General features: G+C 40.3%; 1 protein-coding gene across 3 annotated transcripts in view; it reads right to left on the reverse strand.

Moving 5' to 3' along the window:
- Nucleotides 1–22,981, reverse strand: part of LOC138009455 (uncharacterized) — a 96,561-nt gene that overhangs the window by 2,193 nt on the left and 71,387 nt on the right. For 2 of the 3 annotated variants that reach the window (XM_068856477.1, XM_068856475.1), the window contains exons 27-45: nt 22,511–22,558; nt 21,821–21,963; nt 21,018–21,356; nt 19,927–20,027; nt 19,720–19,812; nt 19,112–19,638; nt 16,942–17,160; nt 16,456–16,788; nt 15,649–15,903; nt 11,734–11,933; nt 10,906–11,242; nt 10,130–10,255; nt 8,276–8,401; nt 7,741–7,863; nt 7,080–7,205; nt 6,592–6,717; nt 5,499–5,617; nt 1,119–1,216; nt 51–464 (exon numbers count right to left, since the gene is read on the reverse strand). In XM_068856477.1, coding sequence (XP_068712578.1) covers nt 51–464; nt 1,119–1,216; nt 5,499–5,617; nt 6,592–6,717; nt 7,080–7,205; nt 7,741–7,863; nt 8,276–8,401; nt 10,130–10,255; nt 10,906–11,242; nt 11,734–11,933; nt 15,649–15,903; nt 16,456–16,788; nt 16,942–17,160; nt 19,112–19,638; nt 19,720–19,812; nt 19,927–20,027; nt 21,018–21,356; nt 21,821–21,963; nt 22,511–22,558 — 3,853 coding nt within the window. The remainder of the gene's footprint in view (nt 1–50; nt 465–1,118; nt 1,217–5,498; nt 5,618–6,591; nt 6,718–7,079; nt 7,206–7,740; nt 7,864–8,275; nt 8,402–10,129; nt 10,256–10,905; nt 11,243–11,733; nt 11,934–15,648; nt 15,904–16,455; nt 16,789–16,941; nt 17,161–19,111; nt 19,639–19,719; nt 19,813–19,926; nt 20,028–21,017; nt 21,357–21,820; nt 21,964–22,510; nt 22,559–22,981) is intronic. The other variant, XM_068856476.1, reaches the window with a different exon arrangement.

Below are 22,981 nucleotides of genomic sequence, written 5' to 3' on the forward strand. Positions count from 1 at the left end.
TCTCGTAATAAATATAACACATGGGGTAAAGATCACCAGTTTTGTCCTACCTGTTCTTTGGATTACTGCATTTCAGTATGATTATAACAGCAATGATAATGACCAACAGTCCGCTAGCAACGGAACCCGCAATGATGTAAGGCATCTTGTAAGAGGCCTTCTCAATGGGCCTAGATGGAGCTACTGTTGATGTTACCATTGTTGACGTTTCAGCGACGAGGGTTTGCACGCTCGAAATGTTACCATTAATGGAGTTTGAAATGTCTGCCATAGACCCTTTAACGATGGAAACGAGGTTGTCTTTCGTGATAGCGTCAACATTGGAAGTTCCGGGTGGAAATTGCAAGTAAAATGCTAAGCTTGCCAGTAGAGGATCCATAAAGATCTGTTTTGGGTAGCCTGGAAGAATGTGAACTTGGTCTTCTGTGAAGATGATGAAGGAAGCTGCCCTCTTACGGCGAGCACTGAACAAGCCATAGAAAAAAAAAGGAACATGAACTACCACATCACCGATTAACTATAATTTTAAATTGTCTGTTGCTTTTTGTTTGTTTGCCTTTTCTATCTTTTTCCTGGTCGTTTTTGTAAATGTGCATTTACAATAGACATCTGGGAAACACAAGCAAACGTAAAATTTGTTTAAAGGTGTCAATAATACCACTGCTTTGCAGAATCTTAAGAAAGATAACATTAGTAATAGAAGTCTTTGGCGGGTTACTTAGTCATCTTTTTAGTCATTTTTTTATTTCTTCCTTAACTCAACAAGCGATGTTAATATTGATGTAAGGCAAAGAAAAGCTTAGCTCGCGCGAGCTAGTCTGAAAGCCCTAACCTTATTCAAACGGAGCTACTTTACTTCTCCCGGAACGACGTTTAAACAATGAGGATGAACAGTACGCTTAAAACTTTGCTTCGTTTGGAATCGTCAACAATACATCAATAACGGTATTTGTCATGATTTCACAGTAATAGAACATTTTAAAAATGAACAAAACAAGTAAGGGAAAGAAGAAATAAAATGAATGAGGGAAATTTAAAAGGAACAAAACAAATGAGGGAAAGAAGAAACAGAAGGAACAGGAAAGTGAATGGAAAAACAGAAAAAGCAGAAAATGTACCTGGTAGGTGTAGATCTGCAGTCATCCGTTTCTGAGCAGTGCTTCGTTGCTGCTGTTGCAACTGCAGCCTTGAATGCTGCTTGTAGAGGCTGGTTCCACTGAAAAGTAATAGCAAAGAATACCCAAGACAGATCTCTTAAACGAGGCACATGTTGTGACTGGGACAATTATATAGCTCAAAGTGTTTTCTTTACTCCGTATCGCAAATTTTCATTTCAGGTTCACATAGCGAGACGTTGTAACAAAATAATCTGCTAATCTGGGAAACATTTCTTCGGGATAAGGACTAAAAATTATTCAGTATTCCATGTTTGGCTTGACAAAGTAGTTATAAGGGACATTCTACTTAAAAAAGCAAACGGGTAAGTCCCGCCGAAGTAGACTAGCGTACGAAGCGCGCACGAGCGCGAAAGCTTCAAGTCTCCCGATTTTGCGCAGGCGCCAGTTCTCTCTCGATTCTATCCGCGCGTTCGGCGAATGAATAAAAATAAAAGGCTGTGGACAGTACCGCCAAAACAGTCAATAAATCTTTTTACGTTAATTATACAAAAGGAAAGGGGAAGAAAACAAGGAAACACAAGGAGTGGCTGACAACAGAAACATGGGCACTGATTACGGAGAGAAAACGACTAAAGGATCGGATCAACCAAACACAAGTCCAAGAAGAGAAGCAGGAACTGCAAGCATGTTACTGGGACAAAAACCCGGAAGTGAAAAGAAGCGCAAGATCAGACAAGAAAAGCCTCATTGAGGAGCTGACCCAGGAAGCAGAGACCGCAGCGGACCAAAGAAACATGAAAAGACTATATGAGATCACGAGGACCCTCTCTGGAAAAAGAACAGCAAACCTAGTCGCCCAGTCAAAGACAAGAACGCGGCAATACCATTTCAAGGGAGGAAGGCCAGAGAACAAGATGGGCAAAACACTTCAACGAAACACTCATCAGGCTTGCACCATCTGTTCCGTTTGATATCCCCCACCTACTGAACTCCTTGCTATTAACACCAGCCCCCCTACCAAGTATGAGATCATCAAGGTCATAAAGTCACTGAAGTCAGGCAAAGCAGCAGGCCCTGATGGAATACCACCTAAAGCTCTGAAGGCAGACATCCAGACTTCAACTAACATCCAGCACGCACTCCTACACAAGATCTGGGAGCAAGAGAGAGTGCCAGAAGACTGGAAGAAAGGCGACCTCGTGAAGCTGCCGAAGAAAAGGGACCGCTCACCCTGCAAAAACTGAAGAGGAATCACGCTGCTGTCTATCCCAGGGAAAGTACTGACGAGAATCATCCTAGATAGACTAAAGGCAGTACGGGACAAGACATTCGGGATGAACAGGCTGGCTTCCGGCAAGACAGATCATGCATAGACCACATCGCCACAATGCGAATCAACATTGAGCAGTCCCTGAAGTGGCAGACCCCCCTGTACTCAGTCTTCGTCGACTTTCAGAAGGTGTTTGACAGCGTCGACAGGGATGTCATCTGGAGACTGATGCACCACTACGGTTTTCCACCAAAGTTCGTTTCATCCAACGACTGTATGAAGATGCCACCTGCCATGATGGGAAGCTGACGGAACCCTTCTTCGTACAAACCGGCGTTCGTCAGGGATGTCTGTTGTCGCCAACGATCTTCCTGTTGTGGTCGACTGGATAATGCGGCAGGCCACGGCAGGCAGGAGAACTGGAACACAGTGGACTTTCACGAAGCAGTTGGAAGACCTGGACTACGCAGACGACATCAGCCTTCTCTCCGACAGATATCAAGCCGATCAAGAAAAGCTATGCCGTGTTGCAGAAGAAGAGGAGAAGACTGGCTTCCAAATCAACATCGGGAAGACGGAGGTCATGAGGGTGAACAACAAAAAGCAAGATCCAGTGCGACTACACCAAGAAAGCATCAAAGTCGACAAGTTTGTTTACCTGGGCAGTGTAGTCAGTAAGGATGAGGGCACAGACGGAGACATCAAGTTCCTAATCAACAAAGCAAGACAGACCTTCAACACCCTACGGCCAATCTGGAGATCAACAGCTTTCTCGCTTCACAACAAGATCCGGATCTTAAACACCAACGTCAAGTCGGTCCTACTTTACGGCTCAGAAAACAGTCGGGTAACAAAGACCCACAAACTCCAGACATTTATTAACAGATGTCTCAGGAACATCCTCAACATCAAGTGGCCGGAAGTCATCTCAAATAAACAACCGTAGGACAGGACCAGGCAAGCCCCAATCGAATCCGAGATCAAGAAACGACAAGAAGATCTTTTAGATCTCATAACTAATACTGATGACTATAGACACAAAATCACCTAATCAATCTGTAGCACAACAACGGACAATGACTGCACACGATCTTATTGTACCATCACTTATAGCCGTTGGGAAAACTCCGATTGCTACATGAGTCGTAGCCGTTGTGAAATCTCCGATGACGTAATGGTCTTAATTAATTTGGAATTTTCTTCGGATATGCGTGGGTATCAACGATACGACAATAACACTATTAACAACTTACAGCTTTCTTTCTTAAAAAAAACGATTATTTTTTTCACATGAGTAAAGCGGTAGCAAAGTAGTCACATGAGTCACACAATTGAAGAATTACGTTATCCACGACTATGTTTAGTACGGTGGTTATTTCCCTACCAATGAAAGTTGCAACGTCGACACATTCAATGGATGACGTAATGACCTTTTATGTATTCAATACTTGCTTCCAATCAAGCACTTCAATAACACAAAAAGGCAATATATTTTGTACTAAATAAAGAGTGCAATATTCATGAAATTTTAAGTACATTAACGTTTTAACAGCTTTTGGCGAATAAACATCATAAGTTGCGTGATTCGAAGTGCCACTGACTATATGACCGAGTAGAAGTTTGGGTCTGCACACCAACAAAACTAAATTTTATCTGTTTTCTTACCACTATAGTCGCAACGTAGTACACATTCCAAAGCATTCCTTGTTGATTCACTGATGACTATAGACACAAAATCACCTGATGAATCTGACAACAACGACTGCACACAAACTTGTTGCGCCATTACTTATAGCCGTTGTCAAATCTCCGATTGCACCATCAGTCATAGCTGTTGTGAAATCTCCAATGACGTAATAGTCTTAGCTTTCTTTCTTAAAAGTTATGATGACATATTTCAATGACACAAAAATATATAAAATGCTTTAAATAAAGAGCGGACTATTCATAAAATTTTAAGTACATTAACGTTTTAACAGCTTTTTGGCGAATAAACATCATAAGTTGCGTGACTGGAAGTCCCACTGACTATGTGGCCGAGTGAAAGTTTCTTTCAGCTCGCCAACAAAACGAAAAAAACTAGATCTTTTAGATCTTATAAACGCGCTTTAAAAATTTAGCTGTCTTCTTACCACTGTAGTCGCAATCTAGTGCATATTCCATAGCAGTCCTTAATGATTCATTGATTACTGTAGACACAAAATCACCTGATCAACCTTTAGCGCAACAATTCACAACAACGACTGCACACGATCTTATTGCACCGTCACTTATAGCCGTTGTAAACACTCCGATTGCAACATCAGTCGTAGCCGTTGTGAAATATCCGATGACGTAATGGTCTTAATTAATCTGGACCTTTTTTCGTATTTGTATGGATATGAACGATACGAGAATAACACTATTAACAACTTAGAGCTTTTTTTCTTAAAAATCACGATTAAATTTAATTGTTTTTTTACACGAGGAAAGGGGTTGCAACGTAGTCACACGAGTCACATAATTCAAGAAGTACGTTATCTACGGTTATCTTTAGTACAGTGGTTACTTCCCTACCAATAAAAGTTGAAACGTCGACACATTCCATGAATGACGTAATGGCTTTTTATGTATTCAATACTCGTTTCTAATCAAACGCTTCAATAACACAAAAAGCAATATATTTTGTATTAAATAAAGAATGGAATATTCATAAATTTTAAGTACATTAACGTTTTAACAGCTTTTGGCGAGTAAACATCAACGTGCAGACGAAGAACCGCGCTCGGCTCATGGCCGCGCGGTTAATAAGCAACGTGCAGAGCAAGAACCACGCTCGGCCCATGGCCGCGCGGTTAAAAATGGGGATGGATCGGTCACACGCTCTGCAAGCCTGTCTCTAACGTCACCAGACAAGCCATTGAATGGAGTCCACATCGGAAGCGGAAGGTGGGCCGACCAAAACAGACCTGGTGCAGAAGCGTTGACGCTGAAGTGAAGGCAGCTGGTAAGACGAGGACCGAGATGGAGAGGATTTCCTAGAACCATGTTCGTTCAAGGTTGTTGTGGCGACCCTTTGTTCCCCAGGGAATTCAAAGGCATGTTGATACAAAACGAAAATATTATCCAACCTGAGACACATTTAACCCCAGTATCTGCAACTCGACAGACTGGCTTCTCTCCTCGTCGGATGGTGTTCGCGGTTCTTCTGCAGGTGGAGGAGGAGGAGGTTCAGCTCCCTTTTCAAGTCCTTTCAGCAAATAGACAAACATGTATTTCAAAACTAGTACACTTTACATTGAAACAACTTTATTAAACATAGTAATTCAGAACACTAGAAGTCATGTTTAGTTCTTCTAATATGAAAAATGCCCAAACAGAGATGTATCCCTTCTTGAAAAATTTGGGAGGTTCAGCTAATTAATATTCAAGAATTAATATTCAATCTATTGCCTCTTAACTGCGGCTGTCGTACCCTTTCAGATTTCTAAATTGCACAAAAATAAAACCAGACGTTGCATGCAGCTTACAGTGGGTTGCCAGTGGTAAGTGTTACACAAACACAAAAAAAAACTGAATTGGGTGGTATTGAACTGCAGCGTTCTAATTAATTTTTTCAAGTGGGGGGGGGGGGGGGGGGGCCTTTGAAGGGTCACCCAGACGTCGTGCCAGCAGAGGCCCTTTGGCTCACACGTTCAGACGTTTAATTATTTTGTAATGTCCTGTCCAATTTTGAGGTCTTTCAATTGTTTAAGCTTTGTTAATAAATTCAGTATAAAGATAAAAAGTGTGTGCATTTGTGACAAAAGCGCACACTTTCTTTAAGACTTATCGAGTACGAGTAATAACATATGACAACAAAATGGTAGCTTGACAGTTGGCTTTTCGAGTAGGCATCTGCATAATGATATTTCTTCGTATGTATATTACCAAGCTATTGTAAACAAAAAATGAATACAAGATAAATACATAAATTAAGTCCCCAAACCTTTCCAAGGTTGAAGAAACTCAATCGAGCAGTTCATAGCGTCATCTTGACCGATTAAAAAGACAACAAAAATGGCAGGCAACAAAAGACAACAAACAACAAAGTGGCAGGCTTCTTGTAAAATGTCGAACACTGAGAAATAACTGGACGAGTCCTAGTATTTAGAGCCAATTCTTTTCATCGGTCATGTCACGAAAGTTTGCCTTTCTTCGAGTTATTTATTGCATTGGACTCACCTTGGCATTTGTTGTCAATCCAATATAGTCCTTCTCCACAAACACAGTCGTAAGAGCCAGGTTTGTTTTCGCATTGCATGGATTCATCTTGGCACTCATAGGTGAACAGCAAACACTCATCGATATCTGCGGTATTATAGCATTCGATTTACTTTATAAATCAGAAAGAGTCCTTCACGTCTATTCTCAAGACAGACCCCCCCCCCCCCCCCCCCCAAAGAAAAAAAAAACAAATCCATTACACAAATGAGATTACGATCGCCACCATACCGTTTTTCATCTTTTTGTTCTTATGTAGCAAAACTAAGGGGCTGGGAGGGAGACAAGGGAAAGGTGGGGGGGGGGGGGGGGAAGAAAGTATTTGTTGTAACATATAGCGTTGTACTGGCATAGAGGGCTGTGCTAGCCCTCTGATTAAAGCAAATCACTCATACAAACAGGAACACTCTTAAGGGTAGCACATCAGGCCTCTTGTAATTATAATTTACCGTTGCAAGTGAAGCTATCAGCATCGAGAGTATAACCATGTACACATGAGCAGACATAGCCTCCGTCGGTATTATTACATCGTTGGTCGCAGCTGTTCAATTCAAAAGATTCACACTCGTCTTTATCTGAAAGAAAAGCAAGCAGAAAAAAAAATACTTGGGAAGTCCTTGTCTAAGAAAAAATTTCAATAAAGATATCGTTTAGAGTTCCTTTATGTCAGGTACTTCGGCGTCGTCAATTTTGCAGGTGTGTGTGTGGGGAGGGGGGGGGGGAGGGTGGGGGTGGTTAGTTAGAGACCCATCTTAGCGTTTCCGACAGCTTAAGATTTAAAAGATGCATACTAGATCACTATGTTACTTTGCAACTAATTCTGGCCCATAATATGGCTCTAACAGCTTACAATATTATATTTTAGTATAAGCTTTAATGATTTCGTAGCTCATACACAACCATTCAACTACATGTCACGTAAGATCTCCTACATCTATAACAACAAAGATTTTAACCAATTTTCAGCAAATTGTCTCAACTAACATCTACTGAAATGGATAGTCGCCCAGAGAAAATCCTGTTTACAAAATTTTTAAAAAATACGGGGGGGAGGGCATCCGCCAAGTCCCTTCCCCTGTACATCCTAGGGGTAATTAATACACCACCTACCTCTGCAAGTTTTTCCGTCCTGTTGTAAAGCATATCCTTTTCTGCAAGCACACTTTTCCTTTCCATCAGACAACAAGCAGATATCGTCACAGCCAATTAAATTTTGTGGACAAAGGTACTTGGCTAAAAAAAAGGACAGGAGAATGTTCATTTTTTGTAATGATCTTTTTATGCTATGTCCATTCCGGAAGACCTATTAATTTAAGTAAAGAAGCGAATGCATTGCAAATTGTCACAAGTAGTCAGAAATAGTACTAACATGTGATCCTTCGGTCTTTACAATGCTGGTAAATGCTTTTAAGGGCGCGTTCGATTGACCCTATTCCGGAATAAGAATACGTGGCGTGATGATTAAAACGGTATGTCTGGCGCGTTTCGAAGCAGCAAGGATAATAAAAATATTTTTCAAATAGCATTTTAACCGATGTTTGACCATTTTAACGTGAATCTCTGTAGAAACGAAGGATTTCTACCATATATTCCATGTATTCCTATTCCGGAATACGGTCAATCAAACGTACCCTAAATAACTCACCTATGCAGTCCTTTGGATTAGCGGGATCCACTTTAAAGTCTGCATCACATTTGCAAGTGTATGAACCCAATGTATTCTCGCAGATCTGCATACATCCTCCTCTCCCCGACCCACATTCATCTACGTCTGCAATAAGACACCAGGGTGAGTAGGTATGTTACCTTGAGAAGGAGAAGGAGGAGGAGGAGAAGGAGAAGGAGGAGAAGAAGAAGGAAAAGGAGGAGGAGGAGATGGAGGGGAAGGAGGAAGAGGGGGAGGAGGAGAAGGAGAAGGAGAAAGAGAACGGGAAGGAGAAGAAGAAGAAGAAATTAATATATGCTTCATATATTCGCCGAATATCTTGTAATCTAAACGTATACGACGCACTTACAACGTGACCAGCTAATGAAGTTTAGACATTTTCGTAGACCCAATGAGCGCAAAGATTTTTTGATCATTTCAAAAGATATATATATATATATATATATATATATATATGACTTTGCACAAGTTTAGGTTTCACGAGTAACCATCGTGAAACCTAAACTTGTGTAAAGTCATAGTTATTGCTCCTCAATCAATTGAGTTGAGCGCTCTACGAAATACGTTCTACTCAAAAAAAGAAATTATATATATATATATATATATATTTCAATCTTTAATGGACAGGGATTCCATAGTTTAGCATTACGGTATAATTAATATGTAGCTTGACTGTTAACATTTATAAGGACGCAGTATGATCTGAAGCGTCTCCCACCGCGTAATAATAATAATAATAATAATAATAATAATAACAATAATAATAATAATAATAATAATAATAATAACAATAATGCTTTATATAACGCTATTTCCCTTCAGCCCAATAGCGCTTTACAATAATTACAATCCAAAATAAGAACATTTACATGTAGCAGTAGGATGAATTTTACAATTTTCAGGTAAAAACTATATTAAAACTATTTTAAGATATTAAAACTACATTTTTAGGTAAAAAGACTATATTACATGCTAATCTAAGTTATAACATTTTTTGAAAAGGTATGTTTTCGTATAGGTCTTAAAACTCGGTAACGAGGTACTCTGTTTGATGTAACGTGTAACGTCACTAATTCCTTCGCCGGTCAGTTTAGGTAATGATCAGAGCCGCACTTTTATGACGTCTATCAATTCTATCGGATAGGTTCTTGCTCAGACCGCACAATAGTCAAAAGCAGAAAAAAACAAAGATATAAATTTTCCTTGCATTATTGCTTTAAAACGGGTCTAGCCTGTTCTTTGACCTAGAAGACGGGACCATATTTTCTTTCTTTTATGGTCAAAGTGGTTCGACCACGATAAAATTATCAATGGAAACGTCTTTAAATTTATTGAGCTGACTTGCAGTTGTTAATTTTGCAACTAGTTGTAATAGCGTAGTTTTCCAGGGTTCCTTTTGATAACAGAGTCAGTTTTGACCCTGACTGGGCTACCTTGGCTTAAATAAATAAAGTATGTATATTACAGTATGTAGTCAAACTTAATCTTATGGTGACAAGCCATTTGCCAGAAGAGCGGAAGAGAGGAGAGGACATGAGCCAGTAGAGGAGTGTAGAGGAGAGCAGAGGATAGGAGGGGAAAGGAGGGGAGAGGCGAGGAGAAGTGAGGCAAGAAGAGGAAAGTAGAGCAAAGAAGAGCAGAGGATGGCAGAGAAGAGAAGGGAAGAGAAGAGGAAGACAGAGAAAAGCAGAGAGCAGAGAAGAGTAGAGCACAGGAGAGCTGCGGGGAGGAGCTGAGGAGAGTAGAGCAGAACACAACAGAACAGAACAAAGTAGGGCAGAGAATAGTATAACAACGAATTGATCTTTCTAAACAGCTGCTATATATGCTAACCAGCACAACTCTTCTTGTCCAGAGGATTTACAACATATCCAGCATCGCAGTCACACTCAAATGATCCGTGATTGTTCAAGCAATTTTGTCCACAGCCTGCGTTATTCGTCGCACATTCGTCAATATCTGAAACGTTTTAAATGCAACATGAGATTCAACATATGTAGAATAATTAAATGATTCGCTTTAGGGTATGAATTGTGCAAGGAGGAACAGATGTGGGAGCCCCAATCACACCTTCAAGGGGTCCTTCAATTCTCGTTCTCATAAGACATATCAGAATTATTTTGTTTTACTTTCAGTAGATATCTCTCAACTTTCTCTTAAAGATGAGGTGATTTTTCCTTTTGTGACGCAATATGACGTCACATACTATTAAATTAAAGTGGAAAAATGAACTCAGAAAAAAAAATCGAAATTTAGCTTCACGAGTGTGGCAAAAAGTGGATGCTACGGGCAAAAAAAAAAAAAATCAAATTTTTCGCGGTGGATAAAGAAACAAATAAGGAAAGTTTTAGCGTTGCAAGTTAAGGAGTCGAGAAAGGTACACGCAAGACTTTCCGAGAAGTCGCGACTAGCGCTTTTCATGGTGAGACCGCGACTTTAGAGTTTTAATTTCAAGCGCGACACGCATAACCGCTAAGAAAACGATTTCGTACGAAGGACCATTCGTACCCCTAAATCAAACTCCATTTCAAAATTGCAAAAAAACACCTCCATCGGGCGAGGAGGACTGAGGGAAGGTGGAGGGGCGGGGGGAGATTGCTATCCATTACCTGTACATTCGACTCCATCTCCTGTTAACCCATCTGGGCAAGGACCACAATCGAAGCCTGACTCGTTTGCAGGTGGCTTTAAATCAGTGCACTGGACCCCCGGATAGCAGGGTTGGAAATTTTCCTCACATGCATCTAGGTCCGCCTCACAAAATGTGCCGGTATAACCATTTTGACACACACACGAAAGTATATTGAATCTTTGACCACTGTTATCTGCGTCATTTTCATCTACAGGTACACACGTTCCTAGGTTGTGACATGCGCACACGTTTAGTAATGGCCGCAGTACCGTAGCTTGCTTGGAATCATCAGCGACCACAAACTCTATATCAATCTGCAAAAAAAATATGAAAAGAAAATTTGCCATGCAGTTAAAAAGATTGTCAAATTTAACCCAGCACTAAAAGTTATTCTTAACCTATAACTTAAATCTTGGCTATACAGCTACATGTGCACGGTTACTCCCCCGCCAATGACAATTCAATAAATAAACCTTTTGACAGCGCTAATAAGAGTTATTGAACATGGAATTTCTATCGACGTTTTTGGTAATGGTAACGAAGTACTCTTAATAAATGAGTTAGATAAATGAAATGTAATATGCCGACGAAGGGGAGTTGAAGAGAGTAAACCGTTGTTGCACCCAAAAATAGGACCCACGTATTAACTAACGAAAGAAACGCGTACGATGTAAAATATATGATTATTATCGTCATCACTAGTACTACTGTCATGAAAAGAAATATAATCATCATCGTCATCTTTAACATTACGATGATTAACGCTTGTTGTATTTTAACTACCACTTCAGTTTTGATTAGTTACCTCTTCGGTGGTTACATTCCAAGTTAGCGTCACGGACGAAACATTGGTTGATAATTTGGCCCCTTTCGGAAGACTTCCGGAGACGTTGAAGGTCATGGGATCACCGTTGGGATCTTCTGCAGTGACAGTTACGCTGACCGTTGTGTTCACTGTCAAATTAAGCTCGGAAGGCCCAGACATAATCTTGGGTGGGAAATTATCTAAAAGAGCAAATGTGTAGGAAAACAGTGGTATTTTTTACATAAGCCTTGTTAAGATGAAAGTTATGATGTCAGTTATTTTGGGAGATTTCCAATAACTTGGAAACAAATGGCTTACGTGTATATGTTTCAGAGGGTCTGGTTGGGTTTACCGCAGTCTCACTTAAATCAGTTAAGATTTTAGCTATTTCCCTGTTACCAGTCAATGTATGTATAGGTGTGATTACTGTACCTTCCTTATGTGTTATTAAAATTACAAATTAAAAAAAAATCAATGTTTCAACCTATTCCTCAACTATCAATAAAACTTGTAAATTCACTTCTCAGGCATAACCTAGGAATGTCGAGGTTCCTCAGCTGTCGCGGGTAAAAGTGACACCAATATTGAGGGCCTAGCATAGGGTTGGCGGGATGCGGAATACGCCTTTTTTCTCTGGCGACATGCGGGATGAAAGCCTATTTGCAGGTGTGATCTGGGATAAATAGAGGTGGGCAGGAAGCGGGAAGTTCATTATTTTTATGGCGGGATGCGGGAATTCTTGATTATTACGAGCGGGGAATGGATGGACTTCCATTTACACGGGTGGTTTTTTTCTACGGTTGGGTTCTCAACAATAAACACCGACCCACTTAACAGTCCGACTTTGTCAAAAGAAGCCAGTGAATCACCAATTGTTTACTTTGAATGGTCCTCAAAGGAAGTGTTGCCGCCAAGACTGTGCGCTCAGTAAAGCTGCTAAAATGGGAACTGGAATGCCTTCAACAGAATTTCAGTCAATTTTCCTATGACAGCACAAATTTGCTGAGCTTTATGACCCTTTATGTGGAAAATCTTCATTCTTCTGTTCATCACAAGAGCCAGGTCAATACAATGTTTCAATACCCACGAAACTTTGGAAAAACAGTCAAAGAAGGATTAAAACGAACAACTTATTGGTCGGCACATTACTATACGAGTCGAGGATCATGGTATTCGCTACCTTAATGGACGCTTGGCCTATTCGACATTCCTCCAATGGAACAACCCCCTGTAGGCAAGGGTTCTCACGAAGAAATTGCAATGATGCGATATTGGGCTAAAACGCATGGCGCCAGGGAAGTGTAAGGCAAGAAACAATAATGGCACGGGCTGGCTCCCCGTGAGTGAGAAGATTATTCTCACTTCAAATGCTGTCACGGCAGACAAAGTCACAACCGCTGACTCAAATGCCAACGGTGGACTCTCCCGCATCCCCTGGCCCTGATGAACATGGCGTAAGGCCAGAAGAGCGAAGAGAGTTTAAAGGGAAACTACGGTCTAGAAAAAGTTTCTCTGAATCGAAAGTTCTTTACCTGTATTGTCATACTTGACCACTCATTTGGACTACAAGTGTTTAAATGGCCAACAATAACGCTTCAAAAATAGGCAAATTCAAATTGAAATCCGCCATCTTTGTTTTTGTGTATTCAAACGAGGCTATGACGTAGCAATAGTCAAGGATTTCTAAATGTACTTGTAAATGTAAATGACAGACCCTAACAGACAAATTATATAGCAGTCAGGTTTTCACGTTTGAGGAATCCATCCACGTTTTATTTTCGCCGGCCAACTTTTCTTTAAATTTTAATTTTCCGGTGTAAGCTTCGGATTTTTAAAAATTTGTATTTGCGTTCTCAAGTCTAAACATGCGTCTAGTTTCATCCCCATCGAAAGCGTACACCCAAACGCTTCTCGGTGTGAAAGTAAACAAATGCGTTTGCTGAAGCATCGAAGACGGCTGTCGCTGAAGGAAGAAATTGAAAAAGGTACGCTTGTGAATATTTTTTCTTCGCATGTTCAAGGTTTTTGTCTTATTTACATTTGCTCTGGCTGATTTTTGCCGCCTAGTTTGATTGACTAGAAAATCTATAACTATTACGTGACTTGAGTTTCTGTCGCACTTATGGCCTACATGGCCTACTACCTATTGAACCACAAGTCCGTTTACCATAGTTCATCTTACATTTGAATTTCTAGAAGCAGATAAGTCACACAACATTGAGAAAGTGATCAGGGATCGAAGAAATTGGTATGGTCGAACACGTTTGTTGACTATTGCTACGTCATAACACGTCATATCCAAGATGGCGCTCTCCAAGTCACGAAAGAGGCAACTTCAAAGTACTCTTGTCACATTTTAACAGGGAACTGGACAAAACGGCAATTATTTTCGAATTCCTGGGGAAAAGTTTTCGTACTTTAGAGAAACGTGAAGAAGAAGGGCCTGAAGAAAATATTCAGTCCGCAACAAAGTGATAATATAGAGATTAAGCAGGACGCTTAAGACCAACGGCAAACGGGAAACGGCAGGCTTCTGCTTCTCATAAAAGCGTGAAAATTCTCTCATTTTAACTTGTCTCGTTCCTTTGAGAAGTTGCTTGAGCAGGGAGCAGGGATGGCTCAGTGGTGAGAGCACTCGCCTCCCACTAATGTGGCCGAGGTTCGATTCCCGGACCAGAAGCCATAAGTGGGTTGAGTTTGTGTTGGTTCTCTTCTCTGCTTCGAGGGTTTTTCTCCGGGTTCTCCGGTTTTCCCCCCTCGGCAAAAACCAGCATACAGCCGATTCCAGCTGGCTGTAAGCTGTGCTCCAAGGTCACACATGAACCGTATAGCGGCTGCCAGAGGCGCCATTGTATGCTTTTGGTTCGACCTTGTTGAGCTGCGTCGTTGCTGTACTTTGCGACGGCGATTAGCAGCGACAATTATTATTATTATTATTATTATTATTATTATTATTATTATTATTATTATTATTGACAATATGGAGCTAAAAGGGCGGAAATGAACTAATGGCAAGCACGGTTCTTCCATTTTTGGCAAAACCCAAATTTCACTCCGACGTTTGCCGTTTGGCGTAAACTTCATGCTTAATCTTTCAAATCTTCAACTCAGTCGGTACGTAAAATTTTTGGTAGGAGTGAGATCTTGGTTTGGCCGCCCGGTGAGGTTTAATAAACGTGTGATTTTTTGACTCGGACCCACTAGAAATTCATTTTGTCGTTTTTCAATTAAAACAACAAATGTTGACAAAAAAGAGTTGACTTCTTGACGAAATGAAAACTGGAAAGGCGCTAGTCATTCCTGGGAAAATGCCTGTGCAGTGTTAACTCTGATTGAACAATTGATATTTTATTTTACAATTTAACAGAAATTGTATCTTGAAGACATGTAGTATGTTCGAATGTTACTGTCTTTTTGTTTCCTCGACATGGTGCTTTAAAAATTTTCATTCACTTCAGTATATGATTGGAATATTTCCTGAAAGGATGGTAGTGAATAAAAATGTTGAATGTTCTAAAATATAGATGTTTTCCATTATGCCCCACATTTCACCGATCTTTCTGCAGACCCACTGCCTTCCTTTTTCTCCGCTGAGTCGTGTGCTGTTTTCCAATCCAAGAGAACTTACCCAAAAGTTGGTAATTTTGAGAAACTAAAACCAGCGTCTGCTTTCTATATCGTAAATAAAGAAAGAGGCTATGATGCATTTCCTTCTAAAAATCGCGTCTAGTCCAAAAATAAATGCACACTTAAAAACGGCATCGAGATGAGATGTCAGGAGCAGGTGGGGTGGTGGGATTAAAGAAAACTTAGTGGCGTGAAGCGGGCTGAGAAGGTCCTATTTTAGACCCTCAATCTTCAGCTATCAGTTAAGCCCCATTCATATCTTCGTTTCTAGATGCGCTTTTAACTTACGCAATTCTTCCGATTCGCTCTCCAGCTGCACAGATATTTGTTTAGTACTCTCTCCAACTGCTGTGTCTCCTGTAGAGGCTATGTCGAATAAGCAGTTGACATCTCCTTGGCAAATAGCCTCTGCTTGCTGCCTTAAAGCGTCACTCGCAAAAGTGATATTATCCAGGAAAAGTGGCTCAAATGACTCATTCTTGAAGGTGTTTACATCTTCTCCAGGGTTGTAAGCGAATAGGGATGTGTTAAACGTAACTTGCCCTGAAAATGGAAACCATTCCACTTATTAATAAGTACAGTCAACATCTTTTATTGAAATAAATAACAGGGAGATTTGTTTTCTGATTAGCAGTTTGCAGTTTGTACATTTACAAGAGTTCACCGAGTTTACGAATTTTACAAGCATGATCGCAATATGATTTACAACCAAGCACTTTTTTCGTGCCATACATTTTGATCACCCATAAGGTTGGAAAAAAATCAAAATTCTTTGCTACTTTGGCATCTGCGAGGAATCTGCCTTCGTAACCTTAGATGTAAGTGATATTATAGTCTTGCATAATGTATATACTGTAACAAAAAAGGAAAACAAAAAGAACATTAGCCGTATAATTGAAAAACTGTGACTTGCCCCTGAACAACAAAGTTGTTCCAAAACTAGAGGGCGTTAAAAAAGAAATTACATCCCGTATTTTGATGAGAGATTAAAATTTCAACGCCTTTTTCCGAAAAAAAAGGAATTTGTAGTTCTAACTTTTAGAATACCACATTTTCCTTCTGGGAAACCAAGCTATACCCAGTCAAGTAACTTACATTTCTGTCCAAAATTATAGTGGATTTCTCTTCCTGTGGCGTTATGATTCAGTGTGGTACCATCGGGTCTCAGGAAATCATCCAATGCGTCATCATTCCAGGTGCCTAAAAGGCCTTTTGTGAAACCTTTAAATGACACAGGAGCAGCAAAGACAATGGAGAGTGACTCTTTTACTTCCGTCACTGTCACAGATATCCCAGACGGAAACGTCACAAGGAAGGAATTGTTTTCGGGACGTGATACTGCTACAGAGCCATTCAGGTTCAAACTGACGTTGGTTAAACTGTCGAAACCTTGAAATACTTCTCCATCGACCAACACCTTTAAACCTCCTAAAAGTGAAAAACACGCTCGTGTAAGATGAAAGGAAAAAAGTAAATTTAAAATTATGCTATAATGCTCAGTTAGAAAATAATTAATTAACTAATGAATTACCTGATCAATCTGTCAATTAATTATACCCTGCGTGGTGCATCGACACTAACCTCCGTCCTTCAGCGCCACTTGCACAGCGCTTGTGTTCACTTCTTTCGCTACTGCTGCAGCAAAAACGGTTGCTGTTCCTCCTCCTTTGGCAAGTTTTGTTCGGGCTTGTAACTCAAAGTGTCCATTTTTCGCGTTGACCATTGTATACTCTCCAAGACCATTGAAGGTGTAGTTTCCACCATCTAGGGTGACGAAATGAGGATCACCCCATAACCAGCCTATAGAAAAAAACATACGCTTGTCACTTGAAATGGCAATCGAAATATCGATATTGTTTTCAGTGTCAGTAAAATTTTCAAGACTACAAGCATTTGACTATTAGGGACGGGTCCTCAAGGGTTGGTCAGCACGCAGGACGTCTACTACCTCTGAGTGAAATGAAAGAGTAGACGTTTACACGCACGCTATTAAAAGCTGTCGATTTTGGAAAAAACACTGCCCATGTATTTATTCTACTGAGGGTATATCATTATATAAATTTTTGTACAAAGGAGGCAAATACTTTCAGTGAAGACACTCTAAGCATGAACACTTAACATTTTTTTGTGTACATTTTTCTTATTTGCAATAAAAAATTGTCAAGTACTTGTGAAGAATTTAAATTTCGTGGCTGGTATGACGCGGCGTTTCGTCTCGGCCAAGAGACTCATCCGATACTTTTCGAATTCCAGCAAACTCGTTGAGCATCGCGCTCAAAGTCCCGTTCGCGAAGTCAAGATGTTAGCAGTCTGGCCTTCTATCACAGAAGGATTCCCAACCGCAAAGTTCACGAGTTATATGCAATAAAAAATTGTCAAGTACTTGTCAAGAATTTAAATTTCGTGGCTGGTATGACGTGGCGTTTCGTCTCGGCCAAGAGACTCATCAAATACTTCTCGAATTCCAGCAAACTCGTTGAGCATCGCGCTCAAAGTTCCGTTCGCGAAGTCAAGATGTTAGCAGTCTGGCCTTCTATCACAGAAGGATTCCCAACCGCAAAGTTCACGAGTTATATGCAATAAAAAATTGTGAAGTACTTGTCAAGAATTTAAATTTTGTGGCTGGTATGACGCGGTGTTTCGTCTCGGCCAAGAGACTCATCAGATACTTTTCGAATTCCAGCAAACTCGTTGAGCATCGCGCTCAAAGTCCCGTTCGCGAAGTCAAGATGTTAGCAGTCTGGCCTTCTATCACAGAAGGATTCCCAACCGCAAAGTTCACGAGTTATATGCAATAAAAAATTGTTATATGCAATTTGAGGGCGATGCTCAACGAGTTTGCTGCAATTCGAAAAGTATCTGATGAGTCTCTTGGCCGAGACGAAACGCCGCGTCATACCAGCCACGAAATTTAAATTCTTCATTTTTCTTATTAGTTGTCCAATAAAGGCTGGTTTTCACTAGAGACTGAGTCGTAGTCGGAGTCGTAATCAGAAGCGTAGAAGGATACGATCTATTGAGAATCAAACCGACGGAGTCGGAAGCAGAACACGCATTCCCCTTATGACTCCATCGCTTACAATCAGTGAAAACTAGATTGTCGGAATCGGAAGCAGAAGCGGAATACTAAATCAATCACAGTGTTTGATTCCAGGCGTTGTGATTGGTTGGCTCTCCCACTCCTGCTTCCGACTCAGACAATTTTGTTTTCATTGGATTATAAGCGACGGAGTCATAATAGGAATTGGAAGAAATGAAAACGTTCCGATTCTTCCGACTCCGATTTCGTCGGGCTTACGACTACGCTTACGACTCTGATTTTCGATTTTCACTAGGTTGTGAGCTCTTTCATGACCCCGACTACGACTACGACTCTGACTCTGTCGCTAGTGAAAACCAGCCTTAAGGCCTCTTTTCAAGCAGGAGGATTCATTTGTACTTATATATTCATCAATTTCTTATTTCTTTATTTTTATGGTGTAAATACGCTTGTCTTTTTTTGTTCGACTCAAAAGCCCTCATTGTGCAGTCATCAAACAAATGCACAAAAAGGTGTCAAGTGTTCATGGTTTTAGTGTGTTCCCTTGCTCGAGTAATTTAGTGTTCTTCAAATTTTGGCCTCATGACTTTCAAAGAGGGCATTCTATTGTATCTTTCCACTGTCACAGTTTGCCCTTGTGATTCGTATTGAGTAAACAGCATTTAGCGCAGCGGTTTACTCGAAAAAAAAAGAACAACAACAACAACTTACTCCACACTGGGGGAAGGTAGTTCTGGCATCCTTCCGATGGTCGCTTTCTAAAAAATCTTTCGCACAGTTTGGACTGTACACAGCAATGTTTGAAGCCCAAGACGTCACTGAATTGATGTCTTAGATAAAGTGATTTCGAAGCCAGCATGTGATACCGGTGAATAACTCCTCCATCAGGGTAGCCAACGATCAGAGCACCGAACCGGGTGTCAAACCTGGTGTGGTAACAACACTGTCGACCTCTGTTGGCTGCAGAAGGAAACCTGGTATATACACAGTAGGTGAATGGTGCTTCTGGTGTGATCCACTGAAAACGCTCGTCGAAGAAAGCTTGCCTCAGAGTGCAAGGACATGGCTCAACAGCATCAGTGTACGACGCAGGGTCTGGCTGATTTTTAAACCAGCGAAGGCACTTCTGAATGGCGTCTTGTTCTCCTTTTGAATTCTCAAGTCTGAAGAACCACTTTCCAATGATGCCTGTGTTTCCCACAAGACTGTCGATGCTTTCCACCCCAACAGTCCCTGATCTGTAAGTCGAGTAATTAGAGAACCGTGAACATTACGAGAACTTCTCATAAAAGCTCATAACTAGAAACAAACCTACCAACCTTTTATAGTTAAACAAGTTCCCAGTGTCGTCTCCAGCATTCCATCCCATAACAGGAAGACCTCTGTAGTTGGTGTAGTGTATATGATTGGACCTGAGTTGAAAGAAAACAACTCAAGAAAGGCGATAAAGAAATGAGAATACGGGTAAGTAAAGGATAACACAAAACGTTTTACATTTCTAATGTTAATTAAAAGGTGATACTTACACACTACTTGGGGCGGACCACTGTATACCACCTTCAGGGTAGTTAAACATGACAAAGGCGTAAACTCCGTCGGTAATAATGACCGCCTGAAACGTGTTCAGCTGGAATGGAGAGATAAACATCCATTGACAAAATAATACAAAAAAATTGAAGCACATCTTGTCTATTTGGTAAAACGTTTGAGAAATGAAAGGTAAAACACGGAACTCAATGAGATCTTTAGTTAGAGTAAGATCCGCCTTCATTTCAGGCGTTTAAGAGGTGTAGGATATTTGTAAAACAATCGAAGATGATAACAAATCTTATTGTTATACACCTAGACTGTCAATCAACAAAACGAGCACTTTGATTGGTTAATTCTTGGTCACGTGCCCCTGATCAAATTCAAATGTATCCCGACCGGGATACAATTCCGTAGCACATCATCTTTTGTTAATGACACATTTACTCTCTTCGCTCTAAAATGTCTATTTGAATATTTGAAGAAAAAGCTGCATCTAGATGAGAGGAACTGGATGCACTGGTGGTGTTTATTTGTTGCATGAATTATAAAACCGCAAGCGGTCAGTACGACACGGATGAATTGTCTCGCTGTTTATCGTCCTTCGACTTCAAAGTCGTCTCTTGGAAATAAATGCACTCTCTTTCAGCTTTGAAATGGTATTTTAATCTTGATAATATGCCTGCTTTATCGAAGAGAAAAAAATTGTGTGTGGGACGAGAAAATGACGTCAAATGCTCATTACTTATTAATATGCAGCTCGGGAGTCTTAGGCTTTCAAGGGCCAACCCTCTGAGGTCCAATCGGTCAGTTTTGAATGTGAGTAATGGTGGACCGTGAAATCCAAAACTGACACTCAATGTAAACGGCCTTTGGATAAAAATCAAAGATCAAATTTTTGCCAGTCAAGTGATAAGCAGACACACTTTCAAAATCTGAAGAAAAAATTTTGATCACAGGGGCAGTTAAATGTGTGAGAACCATGAAAAAGATCAGCGTCATTAACTGATAGAGAATGTTAATTATTCATTAGCGTCTCATACATCTGTCATAAGTTGAATCATTTAAAAGAATACTATACATATCTCACCAAATTTTGTGATGCTGCTGTATATTTCCGAGGACGGAGTTTTTCCCATGTAACAACAAGAACCCAAGATGCGCTGAAATTCGTTGGAAGAGGTCTCGAAAGAAGCTTCATGACGTCTGCGGTTGCCATACTTAACGTTGTGTTTGCGCCTGGGATGGAATCGGAATATACCTGATAAAATACCTTTGAAGTTCCAGTGACAAACGAATTCACGAGGTCTATGTTGCTCCAATAGGGTGCCAGAATTGGATCGTATCTCAGCCAGTATCTTTGACCAAATCTGTAAGGCCATCGGTTTAAACGTTCACTTTCAAACTGGACTACGCCATTGGGACAAACCTGTAGGATGAAACAAGCGTATTAAAATAATGTGCACTTATCCGACGATTTGCTAGTCCATATGTTGCAGGTAAAATCCGTTCCCAGGTTGAATCCATAATCTACAATCGGCGACAAAATTAGTAGGGACAGTTTGCCAACAGAGCACTCTGGCAACGACGCTTTCATTGTTTGCAAAGAAAAATAGTCCAAAAGGTACTTTTCTGGGATACCCGACCCTTAATTTTCTTCAATCCATCTGAGTGCGTATTCAACCTAGGTAAAATGCGGATCACAATGCAAATTTAACCTAGGTTAAAGAAAACGAATTTTGCCGGCAACACATACATGTACTTTGTTTACATCACTATGTCATAGCTGGACTAGCAGCCTCAGTAATTCACTGTTTGCGTATGTTAAGCCCTATGATAGCGTCTGTTGATAGTATATTTAAGCCATGGGGTTGAACGAGCCAGTAGACTTACATGGAGTTTCCTGTGTCGTTTACCAAAGAATGCCATTCCCCCGTCAGGGATATTTATCCTAAAACACTTCTTTCCGCTGATGTCGAATGTAATGATAGAATCTCCGGCGGCATCTCCATAAGGGTACATCAGGGCAATGGGTTCTAAGGAAACACCATCTATCAATTAAATTGAATTCCTTACCAATACATATACATTTAACCCTTCCCTCAGACAGTGAACGAAAACAAAAACAAAATCAAGTAACTATATTTGATTTTAAGACCATGATTATGTATTCAGAATCTTCCTCCACTTTTACCTTATTTTCTACCCAAGTTAAGCTCAAAAAAGCTAGGGCAAAGCAAGTCTGATAGTTTACTCTTGAAATCTTCAACCGTATAAATGATGTCGTACAATACATGTACTCGAGCTTTTGCACTGGGGCACAGTAAACACATTGGTCTTTACGTTATTTTTGAGGAATCCAAATCGATGATGTGATATACCCAAGTAACTCTGTTAATGTTAGCATCTATTGTTGCGATCACTATTTCTATTAGACGCCAGGGTGAGTGTACAAAACAGTATAATATCACTGAGCAACTGACTATAACACAGCAAAGTGTCTGTTGGGGACTGCTCCTGGATACGAATGCACATCACGTTTCTGCTCTTAATAATTATTCTCCCGTACACATGCAAGCTAACCTGGTGTTGGACTAGTTATTGACGCAGTGGTCGTTTCTGGTTCTGCTGCTAAAAGAAAAGTAAATAAATAAGTTGTTACATCAAATTAAACAAACTTCACTAAATTGAAACTAGGCTGAAATAAACTTAGTTAAAAGAATGTTTGAAGTTGTCCTTAAGTAGCATAGTGGGTGATTAAATATGCGATTCGACTGAGCCCTTAGACTGCTGTATTTCTTTTTATTCCAAGCTTGCGCCAATGTATAATGTGATTTGAAGTCATTCATGTTAGTTCTTGTTAGTTAGATTTTACCAGGGGCGTACAAAAACAAGGTTATATCTTAGGTATACAAAAATTTGGTTTTATCAACGGAGTTGATAATGTAAATTAGCAACCGTACAGAGATTCTAAAAGCTGACGTTTCGAGCGTTAGCCCTTCGTCAGAGCGAATCAAGAGATTATGGGTTACGAGTAGTTTTTATAGTAGAGTA

The sequence above is a fragment of the Montipora foliosa genome, chromosome 7 (assembly GCF_036669935.1).
Source record: "Montipora foliosa isolate CH-2021 chromosome 7, ASM3666993v2, whole genome shotgun sequence".
Lineage (NCBI taxonomy): Eukaryota > Metazoa > Cnidaria > Anthozoa > Scleractinia > Acroporidae > Montipora > Montipora foliosa.